The 16,133-nt window shown below is 34.3% G+C and overlaps 1 protein-coding gene and 1 pseudogene across 2 annotated transcripts in view; both read right to left on the reverse strand.

Annotated features, from left to right (window-relative positions):
* Positions 1 to 16,133, reverse strand: part of LOC107083104 (feline leukemia virus subgroup C receptor-related protein 2-like) — a 27,886-nt gene that overhangs the window by 9,327 nt on the left and 2,426 nt on the right. For both annotated transcript variants that reach the window (XR_001481171.1, XM_015372096.1), the window contains exons 2-8: positions 13,308 to 13,449; positions 7,353 to 7,493; positions 5,068 to 5,135; positions 4,280 to 4,383; positions 3,064 to 3,174; positions 963 to 1,068; positions 649 to 760 (exon numbers count right to left, since the gene is read on the reverse strand). Coding sequence is in view for 1 of the 2 variants with exons in the window: in XM_015372096.1 (XP_015227582.1) it covers positions 649 to 760; positions 963 to 1,068; positions 3,064 to 3,174; positions 4,280 to 4,383; positions 5,068 to 5,135; positions 7,353 to 7,493; positions 13,308 to 13,449 (784 nt within the window). In the remaining variant the exon portion in view is untranslated. The remainder of the gene's footprint in view (positions 1 to 648; positions 761 to 962; positions 1,069 to 3,063; positions 3,175 to 4,279; positions 4,384 to 5,067; positions 5,136 to 7,352; positions 7,494 to 13,307; positions 13,450 to 16,133) is intronic.
* On the reverse strand, positions 14,565 to 15,738 carry LOC107083168 (annotated as a pseudogene).

Here is a 16,133-nt window from a genome sequence, read left to right on the forward strand (position 1 = left end):
TATTTATCCAGTGTTTCACTTCTATTTTATTTGACAGCAGATGGTTTAAATGACCCTACCTACATGTTTAGCACTGCCACTGATTTTACCAACTATTTACGAAGAACAGTTAATACATAATAACTTTATCTTTTGCTCTGTTTATTTAACTTAATTGTTTAATCAAAAAAAAAATCAAATATATATATATATATATATATATATATATATATATATATATATATATATATATATATATATATATATATATATATATATATATAACTTTTGCTGTTTAAAAGGATTACAGGGTCAGGAAACAGTTTATTTTCATTTTCATACACATTTCTATATATACTTTTTCTAATACTCCAATCCCTGAGGAAAACACTGGTCTCTGTGTAGTGTTCTGGATTAAAGAGAGCTGCCATTATGCTGTAAAATATTTATTTGTTTCCTAAAATGTGACCTTTTACAGTGTGAAAATACACAGAAGCAATGAGCAACATTCTTGGAATGTACTGTACCACCTTCCAAACAGGATCTAGTAAAACAGTAACAGAGCTAGAGAAAGGAAAAGATCAGTGTTGCACACTTCTGTATGAATGACTTAACAGCAATAGCTTGAAATGACTCCACACTTGTATTAATGTGGTAAACAGATCATACCTGTCATTATTGAGCCTATTAGTAGAAACACACAGAGGAAAATGTTTCCTTCCAAGGTGCCAAACTTGTCAATGATTTTCCCTTGGCAGATGGTAAATATGATGCCAAACACCTGCGTGTCCGGAAAATAAATCCATTAGCAGCTTCACAGAAAACATCTAAGTCACCACAAAACATAAATATAGACCTGCTTGAATCACTTAACAAAAAACAAATTAAGTGGTACTCTTGAATTAATTAGATTCTCTTTTGTTTTCTCTCTATATATTGTTTTTAATGCTCTTATAGTGAACTTTCAGGAGTCACAGTTCTACCTGCGCTGAACAGTTCAGCAACCCTGAGGAAGTTCCCTCGCACTCTGGATACGTCAATTCAGCTGCAAACTCGAAACCCAGAGGTAGGTAGCCTGTCATGAAGAACCTGGGGCCACAAACATGCACAGATTAGATTCAGCACAGAAAACCATCTGCAGTCTGATTTATCAAGCTGATAATATTTTTGTATACAACCTCAGAATAACATCATTGCATAGTTGCTTAGCTGTTCACAATACTTGACATGTGGAAGAAAACTTTGCACCTAGTAAATGCCCTGTAATCTTTGGTATAGCTTTATGGCAGTGGGCATGTCAGATCTTACAGCAAAGTTTTGGCATCAGACACTTTTATTAGAAACTGCAAGATGTTTATTTCCCTCAGCAGTAGAGGCAGAAAGTAAAAGTGTTCTTACACTACAGCTGTTCCAAAATAAAACATACACTGTATTGCCTTCCAGATTAAATTTTCTTTTTAGACAAATATTCTGATCTTATTATGAGGAATTAAAAGAACAGACATGCTGAGCTTTGGTTTTATTTATATGTATATACATATTCATATAAGAAAACAGAAATATATTGTTATATAATATTTTTTTACGTTTCAAAATATGGGTAAATTGCATCCATGTTTAGACTAAATAATTCACAATGACCATGTTTCACAAATTTAATAATATCAGAATATTAGAATGAAACAACCCAAAAAAGTATATGTATTGAAATGGCCATTAAATCTAAAAATATTTTCTTAGATAATACAGAAAGTACTAATTTATTCTACATATTTACCTGATATAATAAATGTATAGAATCTTTTAATAGTTGTACTAAAGGCTAAAATTCTTTGGATTAAAAAAAAAATTCACCCTTCTTATTATTCCTCAAAAGAAAATATTTTTTCCTAATTCAAATTAATTTATTTTATCATTTTTATATGACAATATTTTTTGTAATTTACTTTCATTGTCCTATTTCTCCTTTTATTCTTTCAGAGAATAAAAGTATATGATATTGTTTTTTTTACATTTAATTATTATTTTTTAATATATGCACTCTGAGAGGTTTAAAATAATATTTAAATCCAATAAAATTTCCTTTGAGTAAAAGTAATATAAATATTTTCGGATGATCCACCCAGAGTCCAGGATTTAACCTGATAAAAAATCTGAGTCATTATTACTTAAAAATTATTAAAGGGAGACATTTTAACCTTAAACTCCTGGAGCTCATCCCTCGAAAAAAAGCAATAATCAGTGGAAACATGAAGATGTAATTTTTTCCACTGGTTGTTAAAAGAGATATAAATCATGTTTGACATACACATTTCTAGTAAAATGGGAGTTAAATTACACATGTTTCAAAAGGGATCCTTCTTTTTGGATTTTATCCTCATTTCTAGAAGTATGCAACATTTTCAGTTGAATAAAAGTATCTAAATCTATTGTGCATCAAACACGTTGGGATTTATTGAGAAGGTAGTAGAGAAAAATGTCACTTTAAAGCAATGCTAGGCAGTAAAACAATAACAATACATATTAAAACAGACAACTGATCAATATCAGGAGGAAATACGTCAGATAGGACGAGATACGATTTCACTGAACTCTGATCCAACACCACACAGCATTCTGGATGAGGGAGGGCAAAAAAAAGGATTTATTCTCTTAAGCTCTCTTGGCAAAGAGGTCTGACCTCTTTCTAAAGGATAAAGGTTACCTTTAAATAGGGTTACATTTTAAATTCTGTTTTTTTAACCTTATATTAAATAGATAAAACAAAAAAACTGATCAATAATTATTGTAATTGGCTGATATTAAATGCTTATACCATCATGCTTATAGATTCTTCAATAATATTAGAAAAGCTCAACATTCAAGGCATTTCACTGTTTTACAATCTTATTTAAGAATCATTTTAAAAATAATATTTAGGCTTTGATTTTTCTAAAAAAAAATCAAGCCATATATAAAATAAAGGTATTTTATGCATTTACCAGTTTATGCAGTCTGATGTCAACACAACTCATACACCAGATGTTTCTAGTCACTATTTTAATGGTTTTCATAAGTAGTAAAGTAGATATAACATAAAAATACCCAAGAGCTCCCGCAGTGATAAACACCACCCAGAGGTATTTCTGGCCGAGTGTTGCAGTGTATATGATCATCCCCACTAGCGTCATGATGTACACAGCAAGAGTAGTTTGCCTGTAAATAAACAAAGCAAAAAAAAAAAAAAAACACATGTAAAATATGAGAAATTTAAAAGGCAGGGGAAATGTTTTTCACCTTATCTCTTAAATAAATAGAAATATTTTCAGAACAAAAAAGTAGGGGTACGTTGTTGATTTTGTTTGTTGTTGTTTTTACTTTTCTAAGGAATAACTTTGTTTTATTATATTTAAATTATACCCATAAGGACTCAAAGCTGACCAAACCATCTGAACACCCACAGGATTTCTTCTACATCAAAAAATGTGAGGGCATGGCACTCTAACATCCATGCTGTGGTGTGTTTCACCGCAAGGACTGAAACCTGCAACTTTTCCAGATGATTTATAGTTTAATGCTTGGAGGGACGCCACACAGCAGGGCTGACAGGGAGCTGCTAAAATCAGTGAAAACTTTTCTTTGGTTCAACAGGTTTCAGACAAAGTTTTCAGCGTCAGTGAGGCATTTTGGGTATTTCCTTTACAGGAAAGGTGAGCTGCACCCACTCTTACAGCCTCAGGTGGTTCACCTACATTGCAAAGCTGTGTGTTTGTCTTTTAAAGGCCAGAGCTAAAGTTAATAATCACCTGCAGCTAGAGCAGAATTACTGGACAACAAAAAGCAAAACAGTTGAACCTTTCCCATGCTAATCAAACAACCAATCTTATCGTGTTTAGCAGGTTTTTAAAAATATGGGAAATAATCCTTCTGCATCATCATATTTGCAGAATATGGCTCCTGAAAGTAAAACAGCTGAGAATCATGGGAGTCAGCACAGGCTGAGGGCCCTTGAGGACGATCAGAGGGGTCACTGTTAAAAAAGCATGCTGCACCTGGTTAAACAACCGCTTAGACCAAACAGCCTACAGATAAACACTAAAGAAGAAGAGAGGAGGGAACCGACAGTAATAACAAAACAGTTTGTGTTGCTGCCTAACTGCAAAACTGAGTTTCGGATTTTGAAAAATGCAAAAATGTCTTAAACCACAATTTAAAAAAGTGTGATTGCATGTTAGAGATATTATTTATTTCCTTTTAATGACAGAGTTTTTAATTCAACACGTTCAACTTCCTCCTTTCTGTTTCCCTCCCATTGACTCACTTGTACGTCTTACTCCTGTCCAGCCAGACTCCACAGATGAGGGAGCCCACCATCCCTGCAATGACAATGGTGAGCCCAATCCTCCCAGCGTTCACTTCTTGGTCCTGTCAGATCGCCAAACAAGAAACATGACAAGAGCAGGTTATCTCAAGGTCTAAACGAGCAACAAAGAGATAATCACATAAAATAAGCTGTACAGAGCCCGGCGCAGATGTTCATGCAACTCTGTATAACGAGAGACTTCTAGACCTTTTACCAGTGTTTAATAGGGAGGAGTGAAAGGAAGCTGATTTTAACATAAGGCAGTAAGCTAACCTGGACGAAATTATAGATTAGTCTTTTTTCCTATGATGTCTGTGGTTTTAAATCCATACTTGTCCTATCAGTTCGCAGATTTCCTGGAAGTTTTTGTGACATTATTGACATTTAAGTAAACAAATCCATGCTTTTTCTTTTTTTTTCTCTTTTTCTTTTTATTATGAACCAGATCAGTTGAAATACTTCCTGAGAAAACAATGCACTGGCTTATCCAATAAATTAGAGAGTAGCCCTGTTTTAGTAAGTAAATTGCAATTGAAGTATAATATTCAATAGATATACTACAGCTGTTTGAAACAGTCAGCTGAGAAAAGGGACAGCTTTCAGTTTTGAATTCTTAAGTTTACAGAAATAAATTAGCAAGCCGAGGGAAAAATGATCGACTCCCATCATTGGCTAGATCGATCAGTGCAGCTCTAAAAACAATCATGTCTGAGTCAGAGATAGCTGGGAATGGAATTTGTACTTACAGGGTGATGCTTGAGGATCATGCGGTTCAGCAGAGTTCCAACAGCGTAATAACAACCCACATTCAGACCTGTGAGAAGACAGCGGAATATTTATTTATTTAACCCGATTATCAAAAACTTTACTTTGGACAACCAGACACACCACTTCTCAAGTATTGAGTGCTTAAACTACCACAATCCAATGAATAAACACTATTCTATAAATGTAAAAACTTTAAATTTATTAGTTTGATTAAAAACAGATAAAACAAACTGAGAAAAATTATTTAAATGTGGCCCGATTTCATTGTTTAGAACTTTATATCTTTAATCTAGCATCTATTTCATGCTACAGTCATTGATGAAGTAGTAGTGGTCGGCTGCAGACCAATCATCTGCTCCATAGCATCACCCAATGACATTGATTTCACAGTTAGTAAGAATGTAAAATAAAAGTTAAACATCAGCAAATTAGTCCTGATGTAAATTCGATATCAGATAAAGTAAATTAAAAAACTCAATATATTATGTTTATATTATACAAAAAACACACTACGAGAAACTAATCAAATCAATTCCTAAAAATGTATTTAAAATACATTAATACAAAGTCTAGCTCAAGAAGTTCAGATTAGGCATCTGAACATGAAGTTTTTTTCTAGAAGATGTTCTAAGTCAAAAAAAAATCAAAATTTTGGGAAACTTTTTTATGTTTATTATTCAGCTATATATTCAATTAATTTAAACATGTTTAGAATCCAAATAACCTTAATCATAATGTTTGACCTAAGTGTTAGCTTGATTTGAGATATACTAATTTATTTTTTCAGGCCAATACACATAACTTGGTGCCAACTGATGCTGTTTGAAGGCTGCCCTACAAAAAAAAAACTTACCTTTGTAATTTAAGAGGTTCAAATGGAAATTATAGCTACAGCGCCCCTAGTGGCTAAAAGTTATAATGTGTTGCTTTTTTTTTTATTATAAAAAAAAAAATAAAAACAAAATAATAATAATAATAATAATGTGTTGCTAAAGCAAAGATTATAGAGAAAAAGGTCCACATTAGTGTGACCATTGTGTCTATAATCTTTATGTTGCTGTAAATACCAGAATTTCCCCATTGTGGGACAATAAAAGGATTTTTTTTATTCTATTCCATTCTATTAAAAAGAAATGTATTAATTAAACATAAATATATCAAGTTTCCCCTTTATTTCTCTAAGAATTGTTAAGTGTATTAAACTGTAACATGTTTGGCAATCAACACATAACTACCGGTAGCTGTTATCTTTTTTTAAGATCAATCATTAAATCACAAATTATAAAAAAGGTTTCTAATAATAATGACAATGAATTGTGAATATTTCACAAATAAAGAGTTAGAATCCAGCTGAACGATAAGAAAAAACAGCATGTGTTGAGTAAAGTGACAGAGACGAGCGAAGGCAGCTGCGTCCATTGAATTGTAGCCCTAAGGTTTATTTGCATAAGGGAAAAGGACAAGAAGACCCACAACCAATGACTGATGGCTGACGCTCTAAACTTTTGTCCAGTTATTGTTTCATATGAAAGCAAAATGAGGAAGATTAAAACCAAAAAAATCAATTACTTAAAATGAAAGTGAAAAACACAGAAAAATGTAAGACTTAATGTATTTTTTAGAGGACAAACAAATTTCTGATGATTAAAGGGCAGATTATATATATATATATATATATATATATATATATATATATATATATATATATATATATATATATATATATATATATATATATATATATATATATATTGTTGTGAAATATTATCTCAAAACAGTCGTTTTCAAATGATTCACTCAATGTGTTGGAAATTAAATGTATTCTTGGTGCTCTAATAATTGAACAATCATGACTTATCAATATTTCAGTCATGTTGGTGAAACCCAACATTAGCAGCAGCAAACTACCAATCCAGGAAGATCTCAGTGGAGATTCCAATAACTAATGAATGTGTGTATGCATTCATGCATGACATGCTGATAAGATGTAACAACTAGTTAAGTATCGAGGGCCAACCCCTCCTTTACTTGTCAGACAATAAACGAAACCACAGGCTTACTGGGAAAACCCTTTACTGTAGTGATGTCAGTGTTGACCCAAAAAGGTCATATGCACAGTTCATGTTGATTTTCTTGCAGAAACAATTTATGTTATGGAAAAAAAACAATATAAATTTTTAACAGTCAAATAATAAATGCAGTATAGTGCAGAAATGATTAGTAGCTTTATTTTGCATGAACCAGAGGAAAGCATTTGACTGACCATAACTGATGATGAGGAGAACAAAGGGCTTGTTTCGGAGCAACCTGAGGATAGATGCCCTATAGGAGTACTCCTCCGCTGGGATTGTGAGAGCTGAGGCCTGCGCCAGAGTCGGAGGAAGCTTCGGACGCTCTTGGAAAACTGATATATGTGGAGAAATAAAAAAGGTGAGGTACAGTCAACTACAAATATGTACAGACACTTGTTAAAAGAGTTGAGTAAACATTTATAAAAAAAAAAAAAAAATCATTTTTTATTATTATCTGATATTGAAACATATTAAATTTTTCCCATTTTAGTTGAGTTGGTGTGTTTATCGCTTTATTTATACTTATAAATTCACATATATTTAAAAAAAAATTGATAAAGCCAACATATATTCAATCACTGGGTGTAAAAATGAAAGCACCTAAAGCCAGAGGAGCTAGTGAAGGAAGAATGAAGGAAGAAGAGCCCAAAGTACAAATGAAAGCAGGAGAGAGATAGGTAGTTGCATGGACCGACGACAGAAAAGCAAGATGTGTAGTTGTAAAATCTATAAAAGAAGTTAAAAAAATTAATATCCTCTAAAACAGATCCTGAAAAAACGATTCAAACTCTGTTAGCACTTCTTTATTTCAACACATGCATATTGGTGGACATGGCCAGCATGAGCAAACACACCAGGTTTTCTGGCAATGCCACTAGCAGCTGCAGGGGGAGGCTTCAAACTTTCCCGCTCTGGGAGCTTTTATCAGCTGTTGCTGCTTTTGTGGTCCTCTCCTCTCTTCTAGATAACCTGCCCCCACAGTTGTGTGTCACTGCATTTCTTGAACATCTTTTTTCTTTGGAAGGTCTAAGTAACCAGTAACTATCCACAAACTATAAAGAAATTTTTTTCAAATATATAGTAGGACTCATTTTGGTGGAGAATTACCACTCAGATTAATGTAACTAATATCTGAAGGGAAAAAAAAACCACAATAAAAGTTCACAAAGTATAGGTTTTTTTAAAACAAGCTGTTTATTTTTACATGCATGTGTGGCCGTTGCCATTTTACTAACTAGTGCAGCAGTCGAACTTGTTCTCTCACCTCCATTAACAGTTTATGCAAATTTCTCGTTTGCAGGACTTTGTCTGCCCTGCTGACTCACAGGACTGTTGCTGGGCTACAGATGGCCCTCCCAGCAGGACAGCCCTCACACATGGCATTTTGCATTGAAGTGTGAATGTGTGATGTGTATGTGTCATATGATGAAACTGGCTGGAATATAATTACCCTTTAAAGTAATGAAGAGATCCAAGTGTGGCTTATGCATTTTTGTGTTATTATTTGAATGAATGAAGAAAATCAGAAACTCTGAAATGTCTTGAAATACTCAGGATATTTTTAAGTCTATTTTTAAGTAATAGAAAAAAAAACTAAACTAGTTAAACACATCAAGTGAAAAGAAAATGAATTAGCATATAATTAGATTATTATTAAGAAATTTTGTTTTTTTTTTAAGTTTTTTGTTTAAACTACATTAAACATTTTAGCTGAGCTTAGCTTCTTAACTTCTTTAAGTTAAATTTATTTACATTTTCCTTTCAGATATTTATCTTAACATGCTTTCTTGCACTCAGTTTAGCTTAGTTTATATCACTATAAGCGTTTTTGTAGCTCTTTTTTGGAGAAAAAAAGTTTTTATTCTTGTAATTAAACACCACCGTCATGACTGTGATGTCAAAAGTAAAACGAAGCAAAGATATTACTTTAGCTTATCTTATATCTCTAGCTTAGCATGGTATTGCTTTTTAGATTATCTGAGCTTTTTGTTTTGTTTTGGTGTTTTTTTTGTCGCTAATTTTTCTTTATATTTTGTTTGTTTTAAAATATTATGTTTAAAGTGGGGCCTGGGCTTGTTCCTTACAGCACATCTCCTTTGCATGATCTCTGAGTAGGGGAGAATGGGGTTGGCTGCAACAGTTCTTACTTTTCCTTCAATATCTCAGTGTTTATTTATAATTGAATAAAAATATGTGAACACAGCAAAAGTCACATCTTTTCTTTTACAAACCCATACAAGAGCATGATTTTAGAACCTGATGTAACACTATAATGTGGTTAAACAGAGATTGGCGACCGTTGCAACATCCAACGTCAAGGGAACAGTTGCAACAACAAGTTATTAACGTATAAAACTCAGTTTTCATGCCCCTTTTTTCACTTATTGGCTTATTCAACATTTTTTCTTCACTATTTATCATTTTCCTGTATTGTAGCATACTTGGGGGGGGGGTACAGTAGAAAACATGTAGGATATGTATCCTGCAACTCGGGTAAACCCTTGAAGAACAATTTGATAAAAACCTAGACAGCTAGCTGTCCCTCACCCTAACTAACCCCTTTAAACTAGCTATGCTTGCTTAATAAATTGGTTTTGCCTCAAGGTGTCTATGCCTGTTAGAAGCATGGGAACTGCTGTTCCAGACTAAATAATTGTAAAGTTATTTATACAGACAGTGTAGATACAATCACAAAAAAACAATAATTAAAAACATCACTTTCTACCCATATTTTCAGTTCTCCCTAAAGGAATAATGGGATGTGTCTCCTGTCTTGTAGGAATAAAGAGGACATTACTCAGCATGTGCTCAATGCGTAAGGTTAATTTTACAATGTTGCAACTGCTACATGTTGAAACTTTCCCCACTCTCCATTACCTCTCATTTTTTTGACAAAAAAAGATATGACTAATGCTTTAAATTGTTACTCTAAATTTCCGTTAACTGTTTGCCATGAATGTGTCTGTATTGCTTTGTGATGGAGTGGCGACCTGTCAAAGGTGTCAGCCTGTTTTTAAGAGAGTGTCTGCAAAAGATACAGAGCTAACCCATCTATGGACAATTTGATAAAGACAGAGCATAGGTAGTTTTAGGCTACATCCAGTTTTAGCCAATTGTGAGATTATATTGGAAGCGGCTTCAAACTTATCCACTCTGGCAGCTGGTTTAAAATGCAGTCCGTTTCATGGTTGCTTCATTCTGATGGAACCCCTAACCATCCATCCATCCATCCATCCATCCATCCATCCATCCATCCATCCATCCATTCAGTCATCCATCCATTCAGCCATCCATTCATTCATCCGTCCATCCATCCATCCATTCATGCATCCATCTATCCATCCATCATCCACCCATCCATCATCCATTATTCGATTCATCCATCATCCCACCCATTCAACCATCTATTCATCAATCCATCCATCCAACCATCCATTCATCCATCCATCCATCCAACCATCCATCAATTCATCCATCCATCCATCCATTCATTGATCCATCTATCCATCCAACCATCCATTCATTGATCCATCTATCCATCCAACCATCCATTCATTGATCCATCTATCCATCCATCCCTCCATCCATCAATCAATCCATCCATTCATCTATCTATCCTTTCTCCCAACTATCCATCCAACCATCATCCATCCATCCATCAATTTATTAATCTTCCATTAATCTATCCATCCATTCTTCAATCCATCCATCCATCCATCCATCCACCCATTCATCCATTCATATTATTAACCACTAGTCAAGCTTGTCTCCAGCTAACTTGCTTTTTGGCAAATTTGTCAAAATTAAAACCAAATCAAAATAGATACAGAAACAAAAGTACCACTTGTCAGTTAGTAGACAATTTTTAAATTGTGAAATGCTAGAACTGAGCTAACACCCACGCAAACACACACACAGTTCCCCTGTCTTAATGCTAGACTAAGCAATGTTTCTTAAGCTTAGTGCACTGCTATGCAAAAGTCCTCTCACTAAAAGAGTTAAGCCATGGAAACGTGACCTGATTTCAAAAGGCAAAGTTTTAAGATTATGCAGTTTCTTCAGCATCGTTATATAACTTTGAGACAAGAAAAGAAAGAAAAACAGTCTTAAACAAACTGGACAGAATACTTTTAACATTGCTGACATAAAAAATTCTGCAATCAATGTTTTTTTTAGTTAGGTTTTAGGTTTTCATTTTTATAAAACATTCTACTGAACAGCTATCACCTTATTACATAAAGTTGCATAAAAAAGATCTGTTTAACTAACATATGTTACTTTGTCAAAAGTTTTGCAGCTATTAACCATGCATTTGAAGTAGTGAGATTTAAAAAATGCATGTGATGCGTCTTTGAGCTGGTCACATGTTGAAGAAATTAGCTGAAGTTTGCAGTTAATCTCAACAGGAGGCTATCAACACAAGTTAACACTAACAGTGTTTATTTGACATGTTGTGCATGGTACAACATAGAATGCCTTCACAAACATCCTTTTGTTTTAAGGAATGCTCGAGCGCTTGCGGGTGCTCCCACCCTTTCTCTGCTCACAGAAGGCGATTCTCATTCAATGTTTTCCTCTACTATATTAAAAAAAAAGTTTTCTATTTTCTGCTGTGTCATTAATTTAATGTCCTTAAACATGCTGCAGAAGTTAGATCTTGGTGACTCAAATAGTGATGTCAATCAATTTAAGTCAGTTCTAGAAAGGTTTTACAGCTAGATAAAAATGTTAAAGTAGGAAGTAAAAAAAAAACGCATGTTCTAGAGAATTTAAAAGGTCACTGCATGTTAGCACTTTTCCAAACATCATGCATCCTGTGCATTATCAAAAGTCACGCCACTTCCCTTTTACTACAATGTGCTGAATATTCCTGTAGCCATATGTTCTTTGTTCCTGATGTATCAGTGACAAACCCTGCTGTGATAAAATAATACTGTTGATTTCTGTCCAGGAAAGGAATGTCTGCCTGACTGGACTAAAACTACAATGTGCATTTATGTGAATCTCCCAATGTTTAGCCACATGTCATTGTTTTTTTTTTTGGGGGGGGGGGGTTTCCCATCTGTTGAATAAGGCTTTCAGTCAGAGTGTGGAAATTAAAACCATTACTGCAAAGATTTGCTGAATGAAGAATCCCCATTAGCCACGACAAGGAGAAACTCTCACAATACGCCTCTAACTGTCTGAGCTCTGCTCGAAAAACAGGACCAGCTAAAATTATAAAGCCTTTCTTCAGAGAACTTGAATCCATGACTGGAAATTTACTTATTAATCCATGCACCAATAAAAAATAGCTTTAATGTTTAGTAACATCACATTTAATAAAATTAATCATTACAAAGATTCAGAATTTAACAGCCTGTAAATATCTTGTTATCCTTTACGCTGACTAAACATGCAAAAAGTTTAAATTTAACCTTAAACTCTGCTATCACAAAACTAAGGAGGTAAATTAATATATCCAAATGTTAATTTTGCATTTTATATCATAGTGTCTGTAAAACAGGGGATTAAAAGCGCTAGGGATCATCATACACCAAGTATGGGCCTGTTTTTCTCTCCAAGCTGTTCTATAAGGTTTTTTTTCACCTCTAGTCTTGTGCTTCTTAAACTTTTTTCACAATTTGTCTGCATTACAACCAAAATTTTCTGTTTGTTTTTTTTTATTATGATTTTTTATAACAACTCAACACAAAGTTGTCCCTAACTTTAAAGTAGAAAGAGAGAAAATATTTATTTTTTTCACTTTTTACAGTTAAAACCATCTAAAATCTGTGCTGTGCTTATATCTTTACCCCGATATCTCTAAAAGGAAGGAAGGAAGGAAGGAAGGAAGGAAGGAAGGAAGGAAGGAAGGAAGGAAGGAAGGAAGGAAGGAAGGAAGGTTTAGAGTTGGGGTTCACAATAAAAAATAAAAAACTCTAAAGTATGATCTTGCAAATGAGTCATGTGTCAATAAAAAAATGATGAAGCATCTTAACACATTTTTAGGAGCATAATTTTCAGTAAAAGTCCAAACGGCTGCAGCTTACATCTTTCAAATACAACTGGGTGGATGCAATCATATTCCACACATATTTACTATTTTAATAATTCTAAATAAAAAAAACTAGTGAGTGGACTTTAATGCAGAAGATTCATCTTACCAAAGACAACAAGGATGAAGAGAAATGTTGCCACTCCTGCTGTTATGTAGAACATGTTTCGGATGTGGTTCGCCAGCTCGTCCATGTCATTTACGTTAGGCACCAGGATTGGAGGTAAGAGGAAACCAATGGCACAACCCAGCTGTGTTGATGAACGAGGTAACAAAGAATTAGAATAAACTTTAAAAATGAAAACATGCAACCTTATTGTAAATTAGGTGATATTTCTATGTAGAAATTGTCAAAATACTGGAAAATAATGCAAATCAAAAATCTAAATTGTAGAAAGACATTAGATCTTTCTGTACAACGTAATTAAAATATTGACTTACTAATAAGAACACCCTGAAATGTATTCACTCAGGCACATCACAGCTAAAGTACACAATTTATGCTTCATTACTTAGCAATTAAAAGGACCATTGCAATTTTCAAACCTGATATATTTAGCTTGGTATGCTCCAGAATGTTGAAATGAAAGTGAACACCATGATGAAATTGAAAGCAATATCCAATTCAACTAATAAATCTGACTTCTTCTGTAATTAGAAAAAAAAGAGTTGAACTTCCTTTGCACGCTGCTGTAGAGGGCCCTTAGGCATAGGGTGGAGAATCAAGATGGGCCTCATTTTTTAGAGAAAGGTGGTGGCATTATTTTTTAGGTGTCAAGTGTCTTAACCTCTTTCTCTGTTAGAATACATTCTTACTTGTGTATTTTGTGTAACAAGAATATCGATTATGTATCTCATAACTGATAAACTTGCTCACTGTGTGACACCACTTGCTGGGAACATTTAGTGAAATATGATTGTTTTTCATGGCTAGAATTTTGTTGCCCTTTAAAATATAGCTCACATCCCAAAATAAATGATCAAAACAAAAGGCAGTTTTTGAAAGCAGTATAGTATGTCATTTTTATTAAGAAACTTAAGTGAGATTAAAAAAAAAAACTTATCAGGAAGGAAAAGAATTGTACATGAGATTTATTACCCATACTAGTATCTCAGAACCGTGGTGTTAACCTGCAATTCTATTATTTTCCTTTTCAGGGACAAATAAAGACAGGAGTAGACATCAATAAGCCCACATTTTTCTTTAAAGAACTGAATGTTTAGGTGTGTCTCCTAATTCCTTTAGATGAATGTACATTTGGAAATTTTGTTTTTATTTACTCAAAAACCTGTGAAAAACGTTAATACGTAACCAAATGGCTATTTGCTTTAATGATTAGACTTCAGTACTAGAAAAGCACACCAATTGGTTTCATTTTCTCAAACTAATTAATAACTCTATTATGCTCTCTATAAAATGCACAATAAAGCTCAAATAAAACATCTAAACCAAATTTGGCACAAAGCTTATTTTTATCAGTTTCCTTTTTTTTTCAAACAAACCTGATTTCCCAGAACCCCAATGGAGCAAGCAGTTGAAACTTCATTTTCTCCAAACCACACAGAAGCAACATATGGAGGAATACCAAGAAAAAACACTGTGGCTACTGAGCATACAAACTGTCCAAAAAAGGTCACCAGGAACCCGTCAGGACTGGCACCAGCAATCTTAATCCAGCTACCGATGCAGTTAAATGCTGACCCGACAAGAACAACATCCCGGATCCCTCTGTTGTTCAGCAGCCAGAGGACTGGAAGAATAAGTTGTATGTAGGTGAGCAGGTAGATCATGGACAACCAGTCGATGGCCAAGGCATCAACATTGTAGAAGCGAATGAAAATGTTACTAATGATGCCGTACTGGAGCCACATAGAGGCATTGTTAGCAGAAACTGCACACAGGAGAAAAAGCATGACCCAGCGGCGACGGTACAGCTTGGTTTGGACTATTTGGATTAGCTCAGCTTGATCACCTGAAGCCTCAGCTTTCAATTTGGAGCCAGGCGAAACTGCTTTCCCAAGGGGCCCCGGGCTCCACTGCAAAGAAGCAAGGCCAGGAGTGAGACTCTTTGCAGCCTGGGACTGCAGCCATTCTTCGAAGCTGGGTTCAGAATTTGCACGGTGTCCTTTCAGAGTATTGTTTTGTGACATTTCAGCTGTCCTGAAATGGGCCCCTGCCTGGATCACCAAAAAAAAAAACGGTTTTGTAAATTCTAGAATTCGCTTGCTGTCTAGTCTGGAAACAGGTCCGTGCAGAAAGATGCGAGTGCAGCCGGAATAACTAGTGGTGTGTCCCCTGGTTCATGCCGTCCTATTATGCATGTGATCAGACTAGAATGTCCACATATTCATTACCTTCAGCCTTGTCATGTGATGTTTTCAATGAGAAATGAGTTCTTCCAAAACCAATCCTACCAACTCTACTACACATAATAATAAAAATTAAAGGTAAAAACACCTGTTTTGAAGTAAATGGTTAATTTATCCAAGTCCCTGCTACCTGTCAGTGCAGACTGCAAACAATAACAGTTTTGGTGGTGTTTGTAAGGAAAAATCGAACATAACAAAAATTAAGTCATTCCCTCCAGTACTACCCTTTTTTTTTATTTGTCTTATATTCAAGCATATTGACAGTTTCTATAATACTGTTAAACTGTTTTTTTACTATCTAGTAAAACTCTTTCCTGAACTGAGTCTTTAGCACGTTTGTCAATTTCATTTGAAGATGACTCAAGTGTTAATTAAACAGAAACCTTTGAGTGTCATTTCTAGTGTCAAGAGTGTTAAATAATGGCCCCAGCAGATCTATACAAATCTTGCCGCGTTGGATGGGGTGCAGGTATAATTTCTGCAAAAAGTGAGACACTCCAAAATGAAAAAGGCTGCTGAAATTTCATTTAATTCCTTCAGTTAGTAACAAGTATTTGAATAAATA

Source organism: Cyprinodon variegatus, unplaced genomic scaffold (assembly GCF_000732505.1).
Source record: "Cyprinodon variegatus isolate N-32 unplaced genomic scaffold, C_variegatus-1.0 Scaffold4, whole genome shotgun sequence".
In the NCBI taxonomy this organism is placed as follows: domain Eukaryota; kingdom Metazoa; phylum Chordata; class Actinopteri; order Cyprinodontiformes; family Cyprinodontidae; genus Cyprinodon; species Cyprinodon variegatus.